This window comes from Anas platyrhynchos, chromosome 19 (assembly GCF_047663525.1).
Source record: "Anas platyrhynchos isolate ZD024472 breed Pekin duck chromosome 19, IASCAAS_PekinDuck_T2T, whole genome shotgun sequence".
Taxonomy (NCBI): Eukaryota; Metazoa; Chordata; class Aves; order Anseriformes; family Anatidae; genus Anas; species Anas platyrhynchos.
This window is the reverse complement of record NC_092605.1, coordinates 12328809-12355109: the sequence shown is the minus strand read 5'-3', so window position 1 is coordinate 12355109 and position 26301 is coordinate 12328809. Positions and strand designations below refer to the sequence as shown.

Below are 26301 nucleotides of genomic sequence, written 5' to 3'. Positions count from 1 at the left end.
ACATGCTGAGGAGGAGCATTCTTGCCACACAGTGTAAGGGAAATCAGCCCTGAGGAGGCCTCTTTCCACCCGATTGGCCCCTGGCAGGGCTCAGCATTTTGACACACTGCAGAGAAACTATGAGCAGGTGGTGACAGCAGCTGAGCAAATCTAGAGTAAGAGAAATTGCACAATTTAGAGGCACCGTGGAAGAGTCATTACAGTGTGACAATTTCAGTGTCTGCTGAAAATTGTCTCTGCTGAGGAAATGTCTGTCCCATTGTAGTGTGATGCACTGTGACATCTGATAGCTTACTCAGAGTCTGGTGGTTAGGATTTGTGATTGCCAAGATCAGAAACAAAAGCAGGCGAAGCAAAGAGGAAAGGGATCGCTCCCTCTTGCAACTCACGTGGGCTGTAAGCTGTGCTGAAAGGACAGTAGGAGAAACATGAAGAATATGTAAGGGCAAGAGCAGTGCTTGAAGCTTGAAAGCATCTGTAGCAGATTCACCAAAATCCTAAGCTTATTCAGGAATAAAAAACAAAGAAGCCACTGTTCATAGTGTCTGTGCAAATTAATCTACGGTCTTTATTCTCTAGACATTGACATGGTTACAAATACATTGCAAAACAAAGCAACAGAGGGTTCACATTTTGTGCACCCCTCAGGCCACTTTGCTGCCACGTGACATCTTCACTCTTCCTCTTCTATCCTCCTATGAAACTCCCTGCTCTTCGCTCGTAGTTTGTTGACCTGTGACTCTGCAATATCAGCCCGCTCCTCGGCTTCCTCAAGCTCGTGCTGGATCTTGCGGAATTTGGAGAGGTTGACATTGGACAGCTCCTCCTGTGTGGGGAGAGGGAGTTGTTGGTGAGGAGCACAGGTTAGTGGTTGTTCTGACTTGGCTGTTCATTTCCTTCCACATAATTACAAAAACATGTCTGATTTGCAAAGTGTTCCAGGTGTGTTTCATAAAAATGTTTATTTATAATTTTTTTGTGTATGAAAATTTTTAATCAATGTACAGGTAGTATTATTAGAAAGAATTCCTTCTTAGAAATAACATCAGTTCAATGCCCCCAGAAATACTGCATATATTTGCCCTTTTATTTCCCTCATTTGATTCCTTTAGTACTTAACCACTACAAAAAAATATAAACATGTCAGAGAATATTTGGAGTCCTTCATTATTGACCTGTAGACTTCCCAGGTTTCCCATATGCTTTTCCTCAATTAATCCTCTTACCGTCACTCAGGGTAATACTTACAGCCTCCTCAGATTGTCTCTTGTAGGATTTCACCTTCATCTGCAGCTTGTCCACCAGATCCTGGAGCCTGAGAATGTTCTTCCGGTCTTCCTCAGACTACAGTGGTTGGTAAGAAGGACAGACAGAGAGTTGGTTTCCCCACACCTCCAGAAAACATGTCCTCTTGGAGTTCATGGGAAAATGCTTTGGCTTTCTGTGAGAAGGGTGTGTCAGCACAAAGATGCCTCTTGCCTTACCTGGTAGGTCAGCTCCTTCACCCTCCTCTCGTACTTGCGCACACCCTTCACGGCTTCAGCACTGCGCTTCTGCTCAGCATCTACCTCCCCTTCCAGCTCCCGCACCTGCAATGAGAAGCTCATGTTTGGAGATTTCCAGGTGGCTCCCTTCATGACATGCTCCCTTGTGCACAAATACCAGCCCTACGCACCCTGGCCTCCAGCTTTTGGATTTGCTTCTTGCCTCCCTTCAGTGCCAGCTGCTCAGCCTCATCCAGACGGTGCTGCAGGTCTTTCACCGTCTGGTCCAGGTTCTTCTTCATTCTCTCTAGGTGGGCACTGGTGTCCTGCTCCTTCTTCAGCTCTTCCGCCATCATGGCCGCCTGGAGAGGCAAAGCAGCAAAGCCAAGGTGGGGCCAAAGATATTTTGGGAAGAATGCATCCATCACCCTCAGTGACAGAGTTCCCCAACTCACATCTGTGATGGCCTTCTTGGCCTTCTCTTCAGCATTGCGGGCTTCCTGGATGGTGTCTTCCATTTCACTCTGAATTTGGGCAATGTCTGTTTCCAGCTTCTTCTTGGTGTTGATCAAGCTGGTGTTCTGTGCAAACAGAGATTGTAAGACTTGTATTCTGAGGCCTGAAATACCAAAGCTACAGCCTGAGCCAACTCTTTCCTCTTCAACCTTTAAATTCAGTGTTTGGAATTCTTTATTAGAGAATTGTTTACCAAATATCAGTGGTGCACTTAGGTGATGGGCTGTGACCCTGTTTCCATTGTGGACAGCAGTATAGAGGCCATTGTAGACCATTGTCCCGCGTCACTCTCTACTACTATAACAGTCATCTGTGTTAAATGTCTACACAACTGGTTTGGGCAACAAAGCCCTTACCTGGGTATGGAGGAGCTGCACACGCTCGCTTGCATCCAGAAGCTCCTGCTCAGCCACTTTCCTTGACCGCTCCGTCTGCTCCAGGGCTGCCCGCAGCTCCTCAATCTCAGCCTGCAAGAGGTTTGCTCTGCGCTCCACCATGGCCACCTGCTCCTTCAGGTCTTCCTGCGTCCTGAGTGCATCATCCAAATGTATCTGGGTATCCTGTAAAAGAGGCAAGAGAAATGACAAGGCAGCACAGCACACTAGGGTGCCAAAAATGTTAGAGAAGCCTTTCTTGTATGTGTAGCTTTGCTGAATTGACCTTGAGCACTGCCTGTGTGTTTCTCAGGTTCTTTTGTGCCTCTGCAGCCACACGGTTGGCATGGCTCAGCTGGATCTCCATTTCATTCAGGTCTCCCTCCATCTTCTTCTTCAGCCGCAGGGCTTCGTTCCTGCTCCTGATCTCAGCATCCAGACTGCTCTGCAAGGACTCCACAATTCTGAGGTGATTTCTCTTCAGCTGGTCGATTTCCTCATCTTTCTCTGCGATCTTCCTGTCAATCTCAGACTTGACCTGGTTGAGCTCCAGCTGGAGGCGCAGGATTTTCCCCTCTTCATGTTCTAGGGAGGCCTGGGCAAATGGTCACAAACATGTATAACATGGGTAGAGCTACTTCTTGTTTGCTTGATAATTACAGAATTTTTCAGAGAACCTGGTGTGGATGTGCTCCACAGCTAGAACAGAAGGGGGACCGTGCACTACTTAGCCACGTTTCCCCACTGCTAACGTTTCTAGTGTGGACAGCAGCGACTATGGGCACATACCTCAGCTTCCTCCAAGGCAGCCTGGATTTCAGATTTCTCCTGCTCAATCTGCTTCTTGACTTTCTCCAGCTCGTGGATCGCCTTTCCTCCCTCTGCAATCTGCTCCGTGAGGTCAGAAATCTCCTCTGTAGGGAAGGGTGAAACAAGGCATGGTCAGACATAGGGCATAAAGGGAAAGGCCCTGACGCACCAGGCTGACAGGTCTCTTCTCATCACTGCGGGCACTCACGCGTGTGGAGTGGTGGGTAGACAAGCTTGGGGGAAAGCCTGGCCAGCAGCAGAGGGCTAGGGACTTACGCTGCAAGTTCTTGTTCTCACGCTTCAGCGTTTCCAGGTGGTCCAGGGACTCCTCATAGGCATTCTTCATCTTAAACAGCTCCGTGCTGAGAGAGCGAGACTCCTTCTGGGAAGCTTCCAGCTCAGCCTGTGTTTCCTCGTACTTCTGCTTCCACTCTGCCAGGATCTGAGGAGCAACAGGGTGTGAGTATGGATGTGGCAATTGTGAGGAGATGCCCTGCCCAGGAAGCACAGGGCCAGAGGCCAGAATACCTTGTCAAAGTTCTTCTGCTTCTTGTCCAGAGCTGCGCAGGCAGCATTTGCTCGCTCCACGTCAATCATCAGGTCTTCCACCTCGTTCTGCAGCCTCTGCTTTGTCTTTTCCAGGGAAGCACATTTGGCGTTGACAGCTTCAACGTGTTCCTCTGCATCCTGCAGGCGCTGTGCCAGCTTCTTCCTGGGAGGTGATAAAAAGCTCGTAGTTAGTGATCAAAGAGGAATGAGTATGCTCTTTACAATTGCACGCTTAGTCATTTTGCAGTCTGTGGACTCCAATCCACAAGGTCCATAGATAAAGTTTACCACATCTGTCATCCTTCCCTAAAGCAACCCCATGACTTATTTCTTTGAATATCTTGGTCTTTGTTTCCAAGGTCCCTTCTGAATTTTCATTGCCCCTCCTGCTTGTTTGCATCCTGTCACCACATACTTGGCCTCCTCCAGCTCTTCTGTGCGCTGAATAGCGTCTGTCTCATATTTGGTTCTCCACTGGGCCACTTCGCTGTTGGCTTTGGACAGGGCACGCTGCAGCTCACCCTTGGCTTCCTGCTCCTCCTCATATTGTTCCCGGAGCAAGTCACAGTCGTGACGAGCAGACTGCAAGCCATGGGCCAGGGCATTCTTGGCCTGGATTTAAAATTATTGCAATTAGGAGTAGCTGTATTCTGGGAAATATTTTCATACTGGTATTTAAACACTGGAATATCTTCCAGGAAAATAGCAATCTACACTGTTTACGGAAATATCAAGCCAAAGACTGATCTAGGGCAGGAAGCCAGGAGTGTGCACTGACAGAGCAATGATATATAAACTTTATAAAATAAATATACATGAAGTGTCTTCACCTTTATCTCTTCCTCTAGTTGTCGCTTCAGTTCCTCAATCTGTTGGGTGAACGCCTGTTTCCCTCTAGAAAGCTGAGAAATTAAAGCATCTTTCTCCTCAACCTGGCGTGCATATTCACCTGGAAAAGTTTGTATTTAGAATTTTTTTAATGGCCAAATTAAATAAATTTGAAATGAAATAAAGCCATGTAAAGGATTCTTCCATTTCCAAACTAAAGATTTGTTGCCTTACCAGATTCTGTCTGTAGACGAGCTCTTTGAGCACTGAGATCACTGATCATGCGTTGATTCTGCTCTTCTTTTGTTTTAAATTCACTTAGTTGGTCTTCCAGAGTGCGGCACATCTTCTCCAGGTTTGCCTAGTTGGAAAACATACATTTAAAAATGTGTTAATACCTGGACTCTGCCATATTTACAGCAAGAAAATGTAGCCAGGAGATGCAATTTACATATCTATGGACAATACGCATAAACCCAGGATGTATATATTAGATTAGAAGAAAAAAGTTGTATTGTAACCCAGTGATGTTTAAGTATAAAAATAAAAATAAGTATTACATAGTTTACAAAGTACTAATTAAAGTATTTCAGTACCTTGGCTTTAGAAACAGACTCCATGTTACTGGCCAAGTCATCTATCTCCATCTTCAGCTCACTCTTCTCCTTCTCCAGCTTCTGCTTGACTCGTTGCAGGTTGTCGATCTGCTCCCCAAGCTCAGCTGTGCTGTCTGCGTGCTTCTTCCGCAGGGTGGCAGCTGTGGCTTCGTGCTGCAGCGTGGCCTCTTCGAGGTCACGGCGCATCTTCTGAAATTCTGCCTCACGCTTCTTGTTCATCTCAACCTGAGCTGCCGTAGCCCCTCCCGCTTCTTCCAGGCGCTCGCTGATCTCCTCCAGCTCTCTGGAGAGGTCAGCACGGTGCTTCTCTGCTTTTGCCCGAGAGGTTCGCTCTGCCTCAATTTCCTCCTCCAGTTCCTCGATACGGGCCTGGGGAAAATGCGAGACCCTTCACACCCATGCCTTCCTTGTACTGATGTCCTTCTGAAGGGTGGAGGGGAAGGACCAGAGACTTGCCTGCAGCTCCTTGATCTTCTTCTGCAATTGCATGCCAAGAAGTTGCTCATCTTCAATTTTGCTCTGGATCTGGCTGATTTCAAAGTCTTTCCTTTGCACAAAGTATACAGAAACACAGTGTTAACATCCAAATAACACTACCTAATAAATGCACCTGACCTGCACTCAGGTGTTCCACAACCACACTTACTTCTTCAGTTTCTCATCCAGCTGCTGCTTATCATTTTCCAAATCCATTATGCTATCGTGGGCCAGCTTCAGGTCTCCCTCAAGTTTCCTCTTAGCCCTTTCAAGGTCCATGCGCAGTTTCTTCTCTTGCTCCAGGGACCCTTCCAGCTAAACACAACAACACCATTAATGCCAGGCAGGTTGAACTCCATACCTGTCCTGTCTCGCTGGAGGCACATGTGCTTACATCATCCACTTGCTGCTCCAGCTTGGTTTTTGCTTTGGTCAATGTATTGACTTTGTCCTCTTCAGCCTGCAGGTCGTCCAGTGTCTGCTGGTGGGCCTCTTGGAGGGCTTTCTTCTCTTTTGTCAGCTTCACAATGGTCTCATCCAGAGCTGCCATCTCCTCTGTAAGGTTTTTCACCTTTGACAAGAAGGGAGCAAGCGTAGATAAAAAATGTGGTTTAAAACTTCATGCTGTATAACAGACTACAATTCTTTCTCGAGTGTGAGTGATGTCTTCTGAGTCTTACCTTGTTTTCGGTAGCATGTTTTTCCTTCTCAACCTTGGCCAAGGTTAACTCCAGGTCATCAATGTCTTTCTTCAGCTCTGAACATTCATCCTCCAGTTTCCTCTTCTTGGCTGTCAGCTCAGCATTAATTTCCTCCTCATCCTCAGCCCTTTCAGTCACCTCCTTTACTTTGGCTTCCAGCTGGATTTTGGTTTTGATGAGCTGGTCACACCTTTCCTCAGCATCGGCTAAAGCGTCAGCTTCCTGATCGTGAAAATGGACTTTTTTCAGGATATGACTTTTGGGGGGATATTGTGGTTCTCAGCTTAAAAATTTAGAATCTTAATAGTTATTTTATGGTTAAATATCTGTTTTATGTTCCAACAGAAAGTATGTGCTTGTAGGAGTTTTAAGTAGCAGACCAAAATCTTTCTCGATGCAACCGTTTGCAGCTTCCTCACAAGAGGGAACAGCAGGGGAGGTGCTGATCTATTTTCCCTGGTGACCAGCAATTAGACATGGCATGAACCTGATTCAAGGGTGGTGCAGACTGAGTATTAGGAAAAGAATCTTTTCCAAGAGAGCGGTCAGGCACTGGAACAGGCTCCCCAGGGAAGTGGGAACAGCCCTGAGCCTGCTAGAGTTCAAGAAGTGCTTGGACAATGTTCTCATACATAGGGTTTTATTTTTGGGAGGTCCTTTGTGTAGCCAGCAGTTGGACTTGAAGATCAACTATATGAAATTCAACAAGGCCAAGTGCTGGGCACACCTGGGGTGCAACAACCCCAAGCAGCACTACAGGCTGGGAGATGAGTGGTTGGAAAGCTGCCTGGCAGAAAATGACCTGGGAGTTGATAGTAGATAGGACCTTGGTTGATAGTCAGCTGAATATGAGCCAGCAGTGTGCTCAGGTGGCTAAGAAGGCCAACAGCATCCTGGCTTGTATAAGAAGCAGTGTGGCCAGCAGGGCTAGGGAAGTGACTGTCCCCCTCTACTCGGCTCTGGTGAGGCTGCACCTCGAGTACTGTGTTCAGTTTTGGGCCCCTTGTTACAAGAAGGACATCGAGGTGCTTGAGCAAGTCCAGAGAAGAGCTACAAAGCTGGTGAGGGGTCTGGAGAATGGTTTACGAGGAGCAGCTGAGCAAGCTGGGATTGTTCAGCGTGGAGAAGAGGAGGCTCAGGGGCAACCTCATGACACTCTATAGATACATTAAAGGAGGCTGTAGTGAGGTGGGGATTAGTCTATTCTCCCACGTGCCCGGTGATAGGACGAGGGGGAATGGGCTAAAGTTTCATCAGGGGAGGTTTAGGTTGGATATTAAGAAGAACTTCTTTACTAAGAGGGTTGTTAGGCATTGGAATGGGCTTCCCAGGGAAGTGGCTGAGTCATCATCCTTGAAGGTCTTTAAAAGACTTTTAGATGTTGAACTTAGTGATATGGTTTAGTGAAGGACTTGTTAGTGTTAGGCCAGAGGTTGGCCTAGGTGATCTTGGAGGTTTCTTCCAACCTAAGTGGTTCTGTGATCCTTGCGGATCCTTTCAAGTCATGATATGCTATGATTCTATGATTGTTTGATAAGTCTCACACATGATATACATACAATCATAGAATACCCTTACTTGAACTTTCTGACAGTATCTAGTTATGTTTTTAAAAGCATCATTTAATGAATTACAAAGTAATTGATTTAACTTTTACTTGGTATGTGTCTTTTGAAAATTTAATTGTAAACATCAGTCTTGTAGCCCCTGTTAAGTTAGAATGAGGTACACTAGTCCTACTCACAGCCTGCACTTGAAGCTGCAGATCATTTTTCTCCTGCACAAGCTTCACCATTTTCTCCTCCAACTCCTTCCTCTTTGCCTCAGACTTTGCAAGTTCTTCCTTGGTTTTCTCAAACTCTTGTTTCATGTTGGCCATCTCCTTCTCAGATTCTGCACTCTTCAGCAAGGGCTTGATTTTGAAGAACAGCTTCATCCAGGGCCAGTGCTTGACATTCATGAATGCACGAATGTTGTACTGGATGCAGAAGATGGACTCTCTGAATGGTAAGTGAAATAAATATTAAAAATTTAGGCACAGATGACAAAACATACATTGAACTTGATTTAAATAAATGTTTACCTCCTCTCCACCATTTTCTGGTACTCCACTCTCATTAGGAAGCCCCTGCACCTGGCTTGTGTGCGAGTAATGAGCTGTGCCAGCTTCTCATCCCTCATCTCTTCCAAAAGGCCTATCAGCCCAGCTTTGAAGAACACCTTAGGTAAGAACATAAAAATAGGTACAGTCTATGTGCTTGCTGTTCACAGTAGCCCATATCCTGTCTGCCATGGCAGATTATATGGGAAGTTAGAGAAAAAGCAAAACCACAAAGAATGTAGGCAGTGATGGATATATTATATCCATTATATCCATTATATCCATTATATTATATCTTCAAGAATCCTGGTCTGGTTATTACAGTCATATTACTGCAGTTGAAGAACTATAATAGCCAGATTTATTCATTTGTTTTTATTAATCCTTGATTCTTCTATTCTACAACTTTGTCTTCAATTAGGAACCCTGAATTAGAATCATCCTATGACAATGAATTTCACTGTTTTATTGAAGTGGTGAGTCAAAAAGTATTTAGTTGATATGTTTTAAACACGTCAGTGTTTGATGATTTCACGTGCTTTCTAAAATATCTCTCTTAAGCTATACAAAACAAAAACATGCAGTACTTGAAATAAACAGTTTTGGTACCTTGGTGTGACCAAACTTATATTGTGTGTGGTCTATATCAATTGATCCAAGAAGTTTCTCACAAGCCTTCTTGCTGTCAATGAACTGTCCCTCTGGAATAGCACTTGCATTTAATACTTTGTATCTGGGGGAGAAAATGGTAATATAAGGAGGTCTGCTGTTGAGACTAATTGACTGATACACTACAAAAAAGAGAACATAACTCCACTGCTAAATGTAAATGTTAGAGAAGGTTCTATTCACCAGAGGTGAATTTTAAATTTCATAAGCTACTTAAGATGGCCAAAATGATTCAGGAAGGGGAAGCAGTCTGACCTCTGTTTAAAATCTGCATACAGGACTCTGTTGGGAAATCCTTTCCTGCAAATTCTGATCCCTTCCAGCACACCGTTACACCGAAGCTGATGCAGCACCAGCTCATGTTCCATGGCACCTAACAATTCAGAGCACAAATGAATGTTGTATTCTGTAATACATCAGGGAAGATCAGCACCATATTGAAGACTTCCTGTATGTGAGTCTCTTACCAGGTGTTTTTGTTTCATTTGGGATGATGCAGCGTACAAAATGGGGGTGGGTGCTTCTCAGATTTGTCATCAGCTTGTTTAGATTTTCCTGGGAGAGTCATTAACAAAAGTTTATATCAGCAAATGTAATTTCCACTGTAAGCATCAAGCAATCTGTACCGAAATAATGTGTTATCAAATATTAGCTTGCAGAATCCTGAACTGAAGCCACCTGCACCAGTTTTCTGACTTTCCATGTATCTTTGTTGTTATTAACGTAAGGTATTAAGTTTGTCTGTTTAGTCTGTAGGAACTCTGTACTCTTAAACATACAGTTTTATGACATTTCACTGACTCTAGTGAAATACCTTCATTAGAAATTATATCCATCTTCCATTATACATTCCAGGAGAGATATAGTGATACTTCTCAGATGCAGTTTGAAGCATACTACAGTAGACATTTAAGATGAGTCATATGGTTCACACTACATAGAACCTTCCTATTTTCTCCACTAAAAGCAAAAGGAACAGGCTGAATTTTGTGTCTCAGTTTCATGTTTTGTTTGTAAGGTAAGGTGAGATGAGAATAAGGTAAGATGAATCCCAGGGCTGGTCTGTAACTAGTATCTGTATAATTATTTATAAATAAATAATTATTGTCTATAATTAGAGTAGGTAACCCCAGAGGACATTTCGGACTACCTAAATTAAGTAGTCCAAACCTTAGCACGTCTAAACTTTAAGAAAGTCTGAAAACTTAAGAGCAATGCAACCTAAATGCAGCAAGGATCACCTCTTATTTCTTAAAGTATTACTAGCTTAAACACGGGCTTATTACATTATTTTTGAATGATATGTGCTGGCAATAATTTCCCACTTGCAAGGCAAAAGCCTTGAAAACATAGCCTAGATCTATGATTATTTATCCTAGGTTGTATACACAAAGTCCATGTCATGTTTCAGAGAACTGGCTAGAGGTTATGTCAGGTAATCAAAAATCATATGACAACAGATATGTAGGACAAATTAGGCTGGATCAAGAAGAGAGCCCTAAGTGAATATCATAATAAGTGAATATCATAATAAATAGCCTCAGGAGAGACTCAGCATATTACCTGACAGAAGTGTATAGAACAGCCAGGCAGCAAAGCTTGGCTATGAGAAAAAACTGCCAGGTATCTCACATCTTAAAAAATCGTATCCCAAGGTTTATTTCAATCATAACTGATGCATGAATCATGAAAAAAATGCTAGAGATACAAACGGAGCAAACAGCTCACCTCCAGGCCTCTGGGCAGAAACAATGTTGTTAAGGGGTAATAAAAGGTTCTGAAGCAGAGGTGGACATCTAAAGGAAATTTGTGTCTTCTAGGTATATTTTATAAGTTTTCTGGAGAAGTGGACACAGCCATATGTTGTGCATTCAATAGAAAAGAGCATAAATAAGTTACAGTGGGTTTGCTCCTCTGGCCCAAGAACATCTTTTTTTTTTTTTTTTTTTTTTTTTTTTTTACACAACTAAGCCAAAAAAGACAGGTTATTTTAAGTGATGAATTTCCTCCTTATATTAGGAAAAAAAATATTGAACTTTGTACTGCACCCGGAAAAGAGCGGAGACCGTCTGGAATGAAGAACCCTTCTTCTTGCCACCTTTCTTGCCAGCACCAGCACTAGCCTCTGCAAAAATTAAAAATATATAAAATAGATTTTATATTTTTTTTATTGCCTCTTACAATTCCTTTAAGCTGTACATCACTGAAAATATGACTTTCATAGATCTGACCTGCTTCTGCTCCACCATAGTTGGCAAAGAGTAAGGCCAGTGTTTTCAGTGAAGACTTCTGGTATAACCCAATAACAGTTTCATTCAGGGGGTCCTTGTTCTTCTCAAGCCAGCCAGTGATGTTGTAGTCCACCGTGCCAGCATAGTGTATCAAGGAGAAGTGGGCCTCAACCTTGCCTTTGGTAGGCTTGGGCTTCTGGAAATTGCTGGACTTGCCCAGATGCTGGTCATAGAGCTTGTTCTTGAAAGAGGTGTCAGTTGCCTTGGGGAACATGCACTCCTCTTCCAGGATGGAGAAGATGCCCATGGGCTGGAAGAAATACACAGGAGAGACAAATTGCTATTTAGTTTTATGGGCAATTACGGTCTTTATCTAGTCAGAGTAGCAGAACACAGACATAAGTGTTCATCAGAAAAAGTTATTTTTCAGTCACATTTTATGCTAGAAAATGTAATTAAACATATTGACAGTTATGTTTGTTTTGTTTTTTTTTTACACCAAATGATTCATAATGATAAATTGAAGTTCCTTTAGTTTGTGTTGAAAAGTTTCTTTATATAACCAGGACACTACCTTCTTATTCAGAGGAACACAAACACATACAGATGTCATAAAAGTAATTGAACCAAAATGAGTATACCGTACACCCCTACAGAAAGGACAGGCACCTATTCTTTGTTGCATTAAGAAGAATATTATCAGCAGGTTGATGGAGGTGATCCTTCCTCTCTACTCAGCTCTGCTGAGAAACATCTGAAGTGCTTTGTCCAGTTCTGGGCTCCCCAGCACAAGAAAAGCATAGACATACTAGAGTAAGCACATTGAAGGGCCACTAATATATTTAGACTGGAATATCTGACATACAAGTAGAGGCTGAGAGAGCTGAGACTGTTCAGCCATGAGAAAAGAAGGCTCAGGAGGATCTTACTAATGTGTATAAACACTTAATGGGAGGTGGGAAGGAAGATGAAGCCAGTCTCTTTTCAGTGGTTCTCAGTGACAGTACAAGGTGCCACAGGCACAAATCGAATTACAGGAAATTCCATTTAAATGTAAGAAATGCTTTTTTTTTACTGTGAGAGTGGTCAACAGTTGGAACAGATTCCCCAGAGTATCTATTCTTAGGGTATCATCTGAAATATTCTAAACCAAGCTTTACATGGTCCTGAGAAACCTGTCCAGTTAAAGATGCTTTGACCAAGGGAGTTAGATTAAATGATCTCACGGTTCTATGATTATAATTTCTTATCATCCTGACAGCCAATGAACATTAAATTCCATGCTCAATATGAATACCTCCTTATTCTAAGTCAAAGGATGCCCCTTAAGTGTGACTGTTTGTAATCAGTGATGCATTTCCATCTTCTATGTTTATTTTACGAGTGATATATCTATTTTGCTGTAGGAGCACAAGTCAGTTGGAGCTGAAAGGTGAGCTGCAGAGTTTTAACTGGAAACTGTTTCTATCTGTTTTGGAAAAAAAAAAAAAAAAAAAAGTTTTATTGGGAGTTTAACAATCTTTTTGCACTTCAGAAAATACCAGTTCAAATCTGCTCTGTGACATCAGCACACCACCTTAACGTCTCATTTGACAGATAAAATAAACTAAACAGCTAAGTATTCTTGAATAACAAAATTTGAATATTTGGACATGAACATGAATGATCCCTTTGAAAAATTAGACCAAGTAATTATAATATTCCCATACCTTCTCAATGAGCTCAATGCAGGCAGCCAGGTCCATCCCAAAGTCAATGAATGTCCATTCAATCCCTTCCTTCTTGTACTCCTCCTGCTCCAGTACAAACATGTGGTGATTGAAGAACTGCTGCAGTTTCTCATTGGTGAAGTTGATGCACAGCTGCTCAAAGCTGTTGAACTGGAAATAGAATGAGAAAGATCCATATCTGCAAGATGCAGAAGTAATTGCAAAACCTTACCCTTTAAAAATAAGGAATGCAGTTACTCTGTTTTCATAGTGACTGAGCATTTCTTCAGTCAGCTTTATATCTATATAACAAAATAGAGAAACGCATGACATTCATTGTTCACGATCATATTTTTCTCCTTGATAAAACTGTGAAAATAGAATGTATTTCCTATATTATCTTAGAACAAATTACAGAAAAAAAAATACAAAGTTAGGCCTATTATGATGTATGTGCTTTATACGGTCTTTAACTTGATGTTTTAAACTAAGAAATTTTTCTGCTTAGGCCTTTCTGCTCTTTTGAGCTTGCACATCTTGAAAATGAGGCTATTGTTATAAGAAAAGTCCTTTCAAATGTCATTTCTTACTTCATGGCAAAAAAAAAAGGCAATTAGCTACAAAAAAAAAAAAAAAGTGTTGATCATATGTGTTCTTTAAAAATATGTCTGAGAGTTGTCAGAACACCCAGCTGTCATTTCTAAGCAGCTCTCTAAGCAGCTCTTACCAAATCTTTGTTACTCACATCAAAGATCTCAAAGCCAGCAATGTCCAAGACACCAATGAAGTACTGCCTGGGCTGCTTTGTATCCAGCTGCTGGTTGATACGAACAACCATCCACAAGAACATCCTCTCATAGACAGCCTTTGCCAGAGCACCTACAGCATTGTGAACCTAAAACAAAAGTAAATGCCTGAAGTTACAACACAGAGCAGAGGAGAATCAAATGCATATTAATTAAAAGCATGGTTCCAGGTTACCATGTTTCTCACCTGCTGCACGGTTTGACCCTTGGTCACATATTCATTCCCAACTTTGACTCGAGGGTAACACAATGCCTTCAGCATGTCAGCTGAATTCAGGCCCATAAGATAGGCAGCCTTGTCAGCAACTAAATGGCAAAGATAGATAGAAAAAAAGAAAAAAAAAGAAAAAAAAAGAAAAAAAAAAAAGAAAAAAAAAAAGAATTTTGTGTCATATAGATTTTGCATCTCTAAGGGCTGCAGTGTTCAGGTTTCCATGCTTTGAAATATGTTGAAAGAATGTCACAGATATAATCTGTGTAGCATCAAAGTCATAATTATACATATTGAACTTTTCTGAAAGAACTTACATTTGAAGGTCTTCATTGAAGCATGCAAAATGCAATGAAGTTTTTTCAAAAAATTCCTAGCACAAAATTGAAGCCTGCAGCTTGTTAATCTGAATATTTCTTGTATGTGTGTAGCTCAGAAGTTGCAGTGACCTCAGTCAGATAATGAGCTATACTCAGAAGGTGATAAAAAACACCCAAATATTTAGAGTGGAACACAGAGGATTTATCTGTACTCTTTAGGATTCAGCATCTACAACCCTTTCTGAGCTTTGGTTTCTACTTCTGATCTTCTGTAAAATTCATAGGTTTTCATCCTTTTTCAGACATGACTATGGCACTTCCCAACTTCTGCCTAGTTCTTTAAAACGAGAAGGCTCAGAAAACTGGAGGCATGGGTTCTAGCTCTTGCTCTGACAGAGAGGAATCAAATCCACCTCTCTCATCAGAGTTCCCTGGATATCAGACAGGTGAGGGTGAATGAAAATATGGCCCTCTATCCTTTTAGAGCTGAATATCTTTATTGTTCCACAATGAGTGCAAGGCATTCTCAATAAAAATATGACTAATAATGTTACAGTAAAGGCATCCACAGCTACTAGCTTCCTGGCACAGTTTAGAAGGCAGTTTAAACTGAAAATTTTTCATCATATAGGATACATAAATCCAGAGATTATACATCAGAGAAAATGATGTACTGTGAGAAGTAAGATTTTTTTCTTACTTGCTGTTTTCCTTGAAATCCTAAAATCTAATTTCAGATCACTCTGTGTCTTTCACATACAGAGTGGCTCAGAGTTATAATTTCTGAGTTTGACAATACCTTCTGTGCCATCTGGCTCTGCCTGCTCCTCTCTCTGTTTCTGCTTGAACTTCAAGTTGCCGTAGTGCATGACAGCCCCTGTCAGCTTGTAGATGGCAGTCTTCTCGTCAGCAGTGAAGCCCAGGATGTCAATGGCACTCTGGTAATAGAATCAGTAAAGTGGAATATTTGCCTGTTATATGATGTATGACCTGTACCAGCTTACCTGTTTCATAAATTACTTACATCTGTAGCCATCAACTCCTCCTTGTCATCAATGCTGGGAACAGTGATCTCACCTTGACTCACAAAAGGGTAGTCATATGGGTTGGTGGTGATAAGGAGCATTTCTGAAAACAAATATTGATGGGTTAAATTTCATTGTTTCTATAGTGTAATTCATTGTTGCTCAGTGATCTTTCTCCAAAAAAGCTCACTGATGCCTCCTACCAATTAGCTCTGGCTTCTTGTTGGAGGTGACCTGATAAAAAATGTGGTAGCTTCTTTCTGCCTTGAGCTGGAAAGTGACTCTGGACTTCTCCAGCAGATCTGGCAAAGCAGGAAGAAAGTGCTAGGAATGAGACGGCACACAGAGGTAGGAATTTAGGAAGGGATGTGATCATGCCAGGATGTCACTTACAAGTTTCAATGTCAGCAGAAGCCAGTTTGCCTGTGGCCCCAAAGTGGATTCTGATGAATTTGCCCTATTGAGGGGGAAAAGAACCACTTCAGCCTAGATGGATTCTTTTGACATCTCTTTATGTAAGAATGTCGCTAGGCTCATCACTACTGTTAGGAGGGATTTTGTCCAAAGCTACAACTCACAAAGCGCGAGGAGTTGTCATTCCTCACAGTCTTGGCATTTCCGAATGCCTCCAGCAGTGGGTTGGCGCTGATGATTTGATCCTCTAGTGTTCCCTACAGGACAATAATTATTCCTAGTTATTACTTTTCAAAAATGAGGAACAGAGAAAAGCATTGATTTGAGCCCCTATCTATAATTTTACCTGCATTTTGCCAGACTGCTCCTCCTTCTTCTTCTCCCCACTAGCTGCAATTGTTGCAAAGTACTGGATGACGCGCTTTGTGTTCACAGTCTTCCCTGCACCAGATTCTCCACTGCCAAATGAAATAGAGAAGCAGGGAGAGTGTGGTCAGGAAGCAGGTCTCCTGGTTCCCTGTAGCCCTGCAGGGACCTGAGCAAGAAGTGTACTTACGTGATCAGGATTGACTGATTCTCGCGGTCTGTGAAAGAGGTAGAATTAAAGTTTTTAGCCATTGTCCTGAATAGAACTGTGTTAGCTGACTGAAAAGTAAATCTGTAAATGTAAGTTGGGGCTTCTCCAGAAAGTCCAAGCAGTAACTTATAGAAGACAGTACTGAATTTCCTTCTAACAGTAGTAAGTATAAGCTCTGCTGGACCCATACAACTCTCAGATGCACATGGTCCTCAGACAAAGTCTGTAGGCACTTGCCCTTCACACAGTTCTCATCAAGGAATCAAATCAAACTGACTACCTGTGCTCAAAGCAAAGATTGTATGGTATCATACAATCATACATACCATATTGTATGGTATGCATACAAAGATTGTATGCTTTCTGTTCTCTCATTGAAAAAAAAAGAAAAAAAAAAAAGGAGGGGGGGGAAGGATATTATGAGCTCAGTATTATGTCTGTGGTGGGAAAGTGTAGAATAGGGTACAATAGTACACAGTGCTGAATCTATGCATGTTTCTGGTATAGTTTGGCTTGCAGTTGTCAGTTTCTCTCACTTAGCTCCATGGGATTTGTAGCTGCCTTGTCCTGTGCTCCAGTAAGAGCCACGAGGCTTTTTGGTTCAGATTGCTTTGAATGAGATCAAGCACTCACCAGTCAGCATGAACTGATAGGCGTTGTCAGAGATGGAGAAGATGTGTGGAGGGGCCTCCTGGCGCTTTTTGCCTCGGTAGGCCAACACCACCTCCGGGTTGTACACTGGCAGCCACTTGTAGGGGTTGACGGTGACACAGAAGAGACCCGAGTAAGTCTGCGAGGAAGGGAGACAGCACGTTGGCTTCTGCTCAGCCTGGCACAGCAGGCCTTCCAGCTACCCAAAGGAAGAAAGCTGCTGGTACTTACGTAGATCATCCAGGCTGCATAACGCTCTTTGAGGTTGTACAGCACAGCGGGTTCGTGGAGGTGGGTCATCATGGCCATGTCCTCAATTTTATCATACTTGGGAGGGTTCATGGAAAAGATTTGATCTTCCTTCACGGTCAGAGTCTGCCAAGGAAATGAAAGAATATGTCTGCATATGTCAGCTAGAAGCTCAGTGTGAATCAACTGTTGATCTGAAGTTTCATTTTCTCTTACCTCTCCACCTTCAGTTTTCACAGTGACCTTCCCTGTTTCCCTGCTCTGGATTGTCCCTTTTACAAAGGATTCCTTGGGATGGGCCACAAAGACGGATGACTTGGCATCAAAAGGTTTGTTCTGGGCCTCAATTCTTTCCTTTTCTGACTTTCGGAGGTAGGGAGCCGCCTCCCCAAAAACAGCCATCTCCGCATCTGCAGAGGCCATGTCTGTGCTTTACTGAAGACACGTCAGCAGAAGACTCTAATGGCTAGAAGTAATATTGCATTGATTATTTATGTCTATTCTGTAAGATTGGGAAATCTTTTATATCCTGTTCTTTGTTTTCTCATCACAATCTAATATTTAGAACAACTATAATGACCTAACTGAAGATCCTAATCTTTAGGTTACTTAGAAAATGAGGATATAATTGATGTAGCTTAGGTCTTCAGACTTCTAGGAGAGCAATATTTAATCACCTTTCACAACTGAAAGTTTGGCATTTTAAGAATATCATGTCTGTAAGAACTACCGAAGCTACTTAGCAAGTTTTAATGACATCACTATCAGAAGTAGAAATACAGGTGGAACATTTTGTTTAAAAGAGTAAATGTGAAGAAACGTTTCTGAAAAGCTGTAGTATAGGAGACCTACGGTCCTGGAAAATATTGAACCAATGGGGCATTTGCTTATTAACTAGGATGGTAAAAGGAAGGCCTTGGGAAATTAATGAATTTTGCTACTGAAGTTGCCAACAGAAGAAAAAGGCAAGTCTTGTATATTTTAATATTCTGCCATAATTTAATTTGTTTATACATTTGTCGTTCTTAAGTACAATATCTAAATAATCCCAGCCCCAAAGTTCTGACTTGAGTAAAACAAAATTCAAGCACTGAAATTGGAATTGCTATGCTTGTATGAAGCTCCCAAATAAACACTTCCTTAAAAAAACATCCAGGAGCAGGTGAGTTCTCCAAATTTTAGAAAATAAAAATATGTCTTTAGATGCCTTGTTAAACATGTGGATAGCTAAGTTAGCCAACTGCAATTGAAAATTCTCTAGCTACATTAGTGAAATTTATTTCATTTGTTCAACAGTTAAGTCTCTTTTTTCTTCTTTTTTTTCTTTTTTTTTCTTTTTTTTTTTTTGTCTAGATAAAGAAAATGTGTACCTGAGAGAGCCCTGCATTTTACAAAGATGGTTAGAATCTCTGTATGCTCAGATGATGTATTAATTCATACTTTCTGAAGTAGGATGTACAGTTTTGCACTTTTTCCACCTTTGTTCATCTTGGTACTGTTCTATTGCTGCCACAAAAATGATGTGAAGCCAGCATGCCTCACTCCCTGTTTGGTCAGTTAAGTAAGGTGAAGAATATCCCCATGGGAATTTTCTGGTCTTACATCAGTTGCCAGAGGATTCGAACATGGCCACTTGAAAATCTTACCAGCTGTGGGTACCCCACCACCTGCCTACTGTAATCATCCTGGTTTTGAATATAGGGTGAAACAGTGACCATTCATGCAGCCATACAGAAATCCCACCCAAAAAGATCTTTCTCTGCCCTCTAAGAATTAATAAATCAAATTCTTACCTCTCGTGACACCAGGTGGGTGTCTTGCACCCTGGCAGCCGGTCAGTACTGCAAAACACAAATGGCAATTCCCTACTTGATGCTGCACATAATTCCAGAGTGAAAATGTGCAGATGTCTTGAAAGCAGATTTAAAACTTGAGCTGAGAAATTGAGTCCATTCATGGAAATGAGCACTGGAGGCACAAAGAATGCTGTGGTACATAAGGGCACCATCTCCTTCCTGCAAGCCTGCAGACCCCATACACTTACCTTGAAGCTTTCCACGAAGACAGGGCAGACTTGCTGCAGGGAGATTATATACGATCTCATTTGCAGATGCTACAGATGCCTACTCTTTCTTCGGTCAAAAAATTTTTGGCAAACCTTCTTTGGTAAAGCATTGTCTGGCAAACTGAACTAAGGGCATAATTGTCATTTGACATGACTAGATATAATTAGAATATTTTGATGTCTTACTGACTATATGAATACATCTTCTATAAACAATCTGACAAGGGTGTTAAGGAGGGAATCTGGACTAGTCAAAGCACTTAGAGAACTTGGATGCAGGACTTATTGCTGACTTTCCCACCGACTCAGTGTATGACCCAGAGAGTATTGCTTGGTATGTGTGTGCTGCAGCTAACCCAGCAATACAATAGATAAAACAGGATGTTAAAAGATAAATTAGCATTTTCAAAAGCTTTGGCAGTTGTGATGGTAAAATCCTGAAGGCAGAAGTGCAGGCATAGAACTGGTTACAAGGGTTAAAAGTACGGCAGCATGTTCAGCCACAAGCCACAGTAGTGAGAGACTTGGTCCTAATCAGGTTTTTAGGCTGGTGTCTCTGAGAGAGATGTGAGGCAGCTTCAGAAGTATCAGGAAGAACACACACTGAGTCGTGTGCATTTGTGCCTCTGTACACGCTTCAGATTGTAAAATTTGAGAGACTATCCAAGAAATGTTTTTGTGACTTTATGCACCAACTTGTACTGTAGGAGAAGTTACAGCCTCCTGAGACTTCTGATGCAATTAGGTCAGTGCCAGTGAGCAAGAGATGCTCCATTCTTTTGCCAAAAACCTTTAAGCTTATCCAGGTGTCACCTGCCTATAACCCAAGGAAAAATAACTCTGATCTAGCAAAAGGCCCCCACAGCTTTTTTCCTACCTACAATTGACAGAAAAATCCCTCTAGTCAGTCACACCTATAATTAGACACATACACACATATTTCACCTCAGCATGCAGTCCCAGATGCTCTGTGCCTGATACATCCTTAGTCCAGCATTCCCATCTCATCATATATGGCTTCCACACATTCACACAGTCCAAAAAAAACCAGTGTTACCTATACTAGAGTACTGGTGTTGGCAAACATGCCCCTTGAGTGCTGATAGTGTGGGAAAGAGAGATTTGCTGGAAGTCCTGGAAAGTGACTGATATAGGAAATTGGCACTGTCATGTAAGTTGCTTTAAATCCTGTCAGATTTCAACAAACTTTTCTCCTGGTCATTGGCACTTTGGTCATTAAAAGATGTCAGTGGGTAATATGGGGACAAGGTTAGAAAAATGATTCATGGGATCTGATGGAACACCCAGCATCAGGCACTGTTCTGTGCATGAAGGCCTTTTCCAAGGAAGGTTCTGCACTGTAGCACTCACATTTTGGGCATCTTAGCCCAAGCCTGGAGCCCAAACCTAGTCCAAGCCAGGGTGCTAGGTTTCCAATTGGTGCCCAACAACACAGTGGCCTAGGAGGGGACAGGAGGGTCTTGGCAGCTCAGAGCACAGAGTTCAGAAGACCTCATGCAAAGAGCAAGGTCTGGGAGGAGCAGAGATGGCTAAGAAGCCTCACCCAGGGAGAGCTGGGGGCTTGCTCCCCTCAGGTTGAGGTGGGAGCTCTAGTCTTCCATTTCCAGGAAAGCTGTAACATCTGCACTGTCAAGGCAGCATCCCGTGGCAGCAGCAGGTGAAGTACTGGTAGCTGCTGTTGATTTCCTCTGAGGCCCTGCTCTCAGCAGTAGGTCGCAAACCTGTTTTATGCAGTGCTGTCATGCTGGGACAAAGTGCCCATCCTCAGGATGTGCCTTCAGGATCTGTTTGAGAGCAGCTGAGTGTCTTAGGCTAGATGCCTGATTCTGGGGACAGAAAATGTTGAATTTCCAGTTGCCAATGACAAATCCAGTCTCTTCAGTACAGCTCTTCTGTGTTTTTCCTGTTGGGTTGCCCAAATTGTGGACCCAGCTGGCAGGAGTGAGGCACATAGCCAGGCAGCAGTAGGTGTGAAGTCAGCCAAGGGAAGGCCTGGCTTGAGGAGGAAGCAGCTAGCAAATGCACGCATCTTCAGTTGTTGATAGTCACTCAGCAGTGATTTGTACATTGAATTTGGTGTCCCTACATCCCTATAACGCATATTTAGAAACCTAAAGCCTTTTATGATAGTGGTCCAAATCTCAGAAAATGGTTATGAACCAGGGCATGGAAATGAAGGAGACAGTCTTGTCTAGATGGCTTTTGAATATCCCCAAGGATGGACATTCCACAGCTTCTCTGGGAAACCTGTTCCATTGCTGAGTCACCCTAACAGTCAAAAAGATTCTCCTGATGTTCAGATGGAGCCTCCCGCATTTCATTTTGTCCCCATTATCCTGTCACTGGGCACCACTGGAGAAAGCCTGGTTTTCTCTTCTCTACATCCTTTGTTCATATATTTATACATTGTGAGATACTCTCCAAGCCTTTTCTTTTCAAGGCTGAACAGTCCACCTCTCTCAGCCTTTCCTCATTGCTGAGATCCTCCAGTACCTTCATAATCTTTCTGGCCCTTAGTTGGATTCTCTCCAGTATGTCCATGTAGTCTCTTGTAGTGGAGAGCCCAGAACTGCACACAACAGTCCGGGTGTGGCCTCACCAGTGATGAGTAGAGGGGAAGGATCACCTCCCTCAACCTTCTGTGACACTTCTTATGCAAACCAGATGACCATCCTCCTTCTTTGTGGAAAGGGCATGTTGCTGGCTCATGTTCAAGCTGTTTGTCCACCAAGACTCCCAGGTCCTTTTTTGCAAAGCTGCTTTCCACTTTCCAGCTGTTCAGTCCCCAGTATGTACACTCACCTGGGGATGTTCCTCCCCAGGTGAAAGACTCTATCCTTCATCTGCATGGTTGGACCCAGTATTGACCCCTGTTTTTTGACTAAGTAGTACCTATTTGTACACGTACATAAATAGTATAGAGAACACTTTATATTAAATGGACCTGAGCAACTGCAGAATCAGAAAGACTTCGGGACTCCTCTGGGACTCTGAGGTAGAAGTGACAAGGAAGAGAGAGATAAACATTCATGTAGACATCAGTTCTTGAAGACAAGGGAACACATCTTTGAATGACAGTCAGTTCACATATTTGTACTAAAATATCTTCAAGCAGTACCTCCTCTAACTTTTGGTCACGTAAGTATGTATCTTTCAAGCAAACTACTGCACAGTTCTACCACACCCAAAAGGATGAAGTCACATCCTTTCTGATCTAAAGATAACAGGAATGAAGCCACTCTTTGGTTAAGGTATTATCATAGTTTGCATTGTCTGAGTGCACCGATGGTGAATCGACAAAGGTGAATTCCCAATAGCTCTTCAAATTTACTTCCAACCTGTTAGTCTCTATGTATTTGCTGAAGTTTTCAATGTTTTACCGTTTCTTAAACAGTCCTAAGAATCATCTGCAGGAACTGGTTCTGTGCAGATGGAGTAACAGGATCAACTTAACATCCACTTAGTTAAGTGAAGCCATGCCTGTGGTAATGAAGAGCTTGACAGAAGCCAAAGTCAAACTATTTCCTTAGCATGTGCTAGAGCTATTAAGGAGGTAACTTCCAAGAGAGAATATCTCTTTACCAAGGAACCTTGCAGACAGCAGAATGATACAGTATTTACACAAGAGTTTGGAAGGTCTGGGTTATTCTACACAACGCACATTGACACTGAGGACAACATCTCATGAAGAGTCTTGAAACCTGTTATCATACAGAGGTAAATGACACCATCTCTGGTTGAGGAGAATAGGAATTTGCCTCAAAAGTCCAGAGCCCAACCAACCGTAGGCACTGGTCAAGGGAAGGAAAGCAACTGACTGCCAGGCACATATGGCATAAAAAGAGTTCTTGAAGATTACATGTAGATGAAAAACATAAGCCTTCAAAGGACAACTCAGAAAACTGCAGGCAGTCTCATCCTACAAGGAAAGCTGGGAATGCTACCAGATTGCTCAGAGCATAAAAGAATTGCAGGAGTTACTTACCCACCTAACTCTGTATCAGGTGTTTGAGGTCCTCCTTTAGCAGAACACTTCTGTGTGCATATACAAATCTACAGTGCAGCTATATATATGTATACTGACATCTGCTCAGAGATGGAGAAACTGTTCTTACCATAGATTCGTAATCTGATTTTTGTACCTATCACAAGCATTAACATATATCCACATTAATAACACTTCATTAATATCTCAGTACTAGTATAAAGCCAAATTTAGCATAATGTGGTTATGGTCATGTGGGCTTTGTTTAATATCTTGGAGTGAGCCATACCCTGAAAGGGGATTCATATCAATCAAGACTCTGAAGGTTTACTGAAATCTAGCAAAATTGATGTCATATTACTGAACTTCTGTAAGGCCTTTTACATGGTCCCACATGACATTGTGATCTCCAGATAGAGGGAGATGGATTTGAAGGGTGGACCATTCAGTGAATTGGCTTGAAGGCCACACCCAGAGTGTGGGTCAATGGCTCCATGTCCATGTGGAGGCCAGTGATGTGTGGTGTCCCTCAGGGGTCTGTCTTGAGACCGGTACTGTTTAATATCTCTGTCAATGACATAGTGGGATCGAGTGAACCCTCAGTAAGTTTGCAGATGACACCAAGCTGAATGGTACAATTGACACAACAGAAGGAAGGAATGCCATCCAAAGGGACCTGAACAAGCCCGAGAAGTGGGCCCACTAAACTGAATGAGGTTCAACAAGTCCAAGTGCAAGGTGTTGCATGTGGGCTGGGGCAATCCCAGACATGACTACAGACTGGAAGAACTCACTGAGACCACCCCTGCAGAGAAGGACTTGGGAGTTCTGGTGAAATAAAAGCTTGACATATGCCAGCAGAGTGTTCTTGCAGCCCAGAAGCATCGTGGGCTGCATCAAAGGATGAGTGGCCAGCAGGGGAGGGAGGTGATTGTCCCCCTCTGCTCTGCCCCTGTGAGGTCCCACTTGGAATCTGGCGATCAGATCTGGGGACCCCAGCACAAGAAGGATGTGGGGCTGTTAGAGCAGGTCCAGAGGAGGGCCACAAAGATGATCAAGGGGCTGGAGTACCTCTCCTATGAAGAAAGGCTGAGAGCTGGGTCTGTTCAGCCTAAAGAAGGCTCTGGAGAGACCTCATTGCAGCCTTTCCATACTTAGAGAGGGCTTATAATAAAGATGGAGAGCAAATTTTTACTCAGACAGGTAATAATAGGACAAGGGCTACACGAAGATGGTGAAGGGACTAGAGGAGAAGGTGTATGAGGAGTGGCAGAGGTCACTTGGCCTGTTCAGCCTCGAAAAGAGGAGGCTGAAGGGAGACCTCACTGCAGTCTACAGCTTCCTCACAAGGGGGAATGGAGGGGCAGGTGCCTATCTATTCTCTAGTGACCAGCAATAGGACCCGAGGGAATTGTGTCAAGCTGAGGCAGGGGAGGCTAGACATCAGGAAGAGATTCTTCACCAAGAGAGTGGTTGCACACTGGAACAGGCTCCCCAGGGAAGTAGTCACTGCACCAAGCCTGTTGGAGTTTAAGAAGCGTTTGGACTGTGCACTTAGTCACATGGTCTAAAATTCTGGGTAGACCTGTGTGGTGCCAGGAGTTGGACTTCATGATCCTTATGGGTCCCTTCCAACTAGGGGTATTCTATGACTCTATGATTCTAAGGGGGAATGGTTTTAAATGAAAAGAGGGGAGATTTAGGTTAGATGTTAGAGAAAATTCTTTGCTCAGAGGGTGTTAAGGCATCGGAACAGGTTGTCCAGAGACGTTGTGGATGCTACATCACTGGAGGTGTTCAAGACAACATTGGATGAGGCCTTGGGCAAGCTGATCTAGTGGATGGCATCTGTACTGGGTCTGGCTGGGATGGAGTTAACTTTCCCTGCAGTAGCCCATACTGTGCTGCGCTCTGCATGTGTAGCTCAAGCAGCATTGGTATCACACCAGTGTTATGCCTGTTGGCAATGTTGGCAATGTTGGCACAGCATCAGGACTCCCTCCAGCCCCCCAAGAGCCAGCAGGCTGGGGGTGGACAAGAGGTGAGGAAGGAACATCACCAACCAAAGGGATATTCCCTACCATATGATGTCACACAGCAATGAAAGGTGGAAAAAGGAAGGAGCGGGGAGGAGTGGGCTCTCATTGTGAAAATGTCTGTCCTCTCAAACAACGGCTACATGAGTTGTGGCCCAGCTTTGAGGATGTGGTCAAGCATCACTCGTTGGTGGGAAGTAGAGAGTAATTTCTTTCCTCTGTGCTTCCACACAGCCTTTTCTTGGTTTGTTTGTTGTTTTGTTTGTTTGTTTTTCTCTTTAGTTAAATTATTTTTTTTCCTTTTCTTCTTCCCATCCTTTTCTGAGGAGGGGGATTGAGAGAGCAGTTCTGGTGGAGTTCAGCAGCCTAGCAAGGTAAAACCACCACATGGCAGAGGGGTTGGAACTGGGTGATCCTTAAGGTCCCTTCCAACCCAAACCATTCTATGATCCTATGAAAATTCTCCAAGATCTTGTGTACAGAGATGTAGCTCTCATGCTGAGAACTCTTTGCATACTGAGTTCAGCTAAAGCATATGTATTTCACATTAAATAGTTCTACCTTCACCATGAAGCAGCCATTATAGCTGATACCAGGTGTGTCTGCTTACTGTTCTGTCAGCTACACCATAATACAAAGATAATCCTTGTAGCTTAGACCAGCAGGGGTGCAGGGGCCTGACAGTATTCAGCATTAATAATGCATTGCTTCACAAACTAAATTTCAAGGTTATTCTAACAACACCTCTAGAAGAACAAGCATTTTAAATTGTCTGAATAAGAAAACACTTGTGTGAGTGTCATGATGCAAAAGGAAGAATGCAAAGTTGCCTGCCAGTCATTAATTTTCTGTCAATCCTGTTTCCATCTCTGCAG

At 42.9% G+C, this 26301-nt stretch overlaps 1 protein-coding gene and 1 long non-coding RNA gene across 22 annotated transcripts in view; one reads left to right on the top strand and one right to left on the bottom strand.

Moving 5' to 3' along the window:
- Positions 1 to 26301, top strand: part of LOC106020524 (uncharacterized) — a 189203-nt gene that overhangs the window by 150055 nt on the left and 12847 nt on the right. For 16 of the 21 annotated variants that reach the window (XR_011804166.1, XR_011804164.1, XR_011804165.1 and 13 more), the window contains 5 exons: positions 8247 to 8363; positions 8478 to 8581; positions 8879 to 8933; positions 9405 to 9580; positions 17550 to 17648. This is a non-coding gene — a long non-coding RNA (uncharacterized lncRNA). Of the gene's footprint in view, positions 1 to 724; positions 864 to 8246; positions 8364 to 8477; positions 8582 to 8878; positions 8934 to 9404; positions 9581 to 11145; positions 14850 to 15165; positions 15345 to 17549; positions 17649 to 18672; positions 26296 to 26301 lie in introns of those variants that run through there. The other 5 variants (XR_011804168.1, XR_011804162.1, XR_011804160.1 and 2 more) reach the window with 5 other exon arrangements.
- Positions 540 to 19163, bottom strand: LOC101790909 (myosin heavy chain, skeletal muscle, adult). The gene is made up of 39 exons (XM_027471549.3): positions 19113 to 19163; positions 17536 to 17785; positions 17302 to 17445; positions 17053 to 17209; positions 16399 to 16426; positions 16189 to 16300; positions 16007 to 16099; positions 15822 to 15885; positions 15632 to 15730; positions 15428 to 15531; positions 15203 to 15341; positions 14060 to 14178; positions 13812 to 13961; positions 13067 to 13237; positions 11358 to 11667; positions 11175 to 11251; positions 9594 to 9681; positions 9382 to 9499; positions 9067 to 9190; positions 8440 to 8576; positions 8101 to 8356; positions 6336 to 6578; positions 6050 to 6226; positions 5825 to 5970; positions 5635 to 5725; positions 5158 to 5547; positions 4796 to 4922; positions 4564 to 4682; positions 4149 to 4345; positions 3713 to 3896; positions 3461 to 3626; positions 3164 to 3288; positions 2661 to 2969; positions 2357 to 2560; positions 1940 to 2065; positions 1676 to 1846; positions 1485 to 1589; positions 1249 to 1344; positions 540 to 826 (listed from the first exon to the last, which is right to left on the bottom strand). Exons 2-39 carry the CDS (start codon positions 17740 to 17742, stop codon positions 674 to 676), a joined length of 5826 nt encoding a protein of 1941 aa, XP_027327350.1. The 5' UTR covers positions 17743 to 17785; positions 19113 to 19163; the 3' UTR covers positions 540 to 673.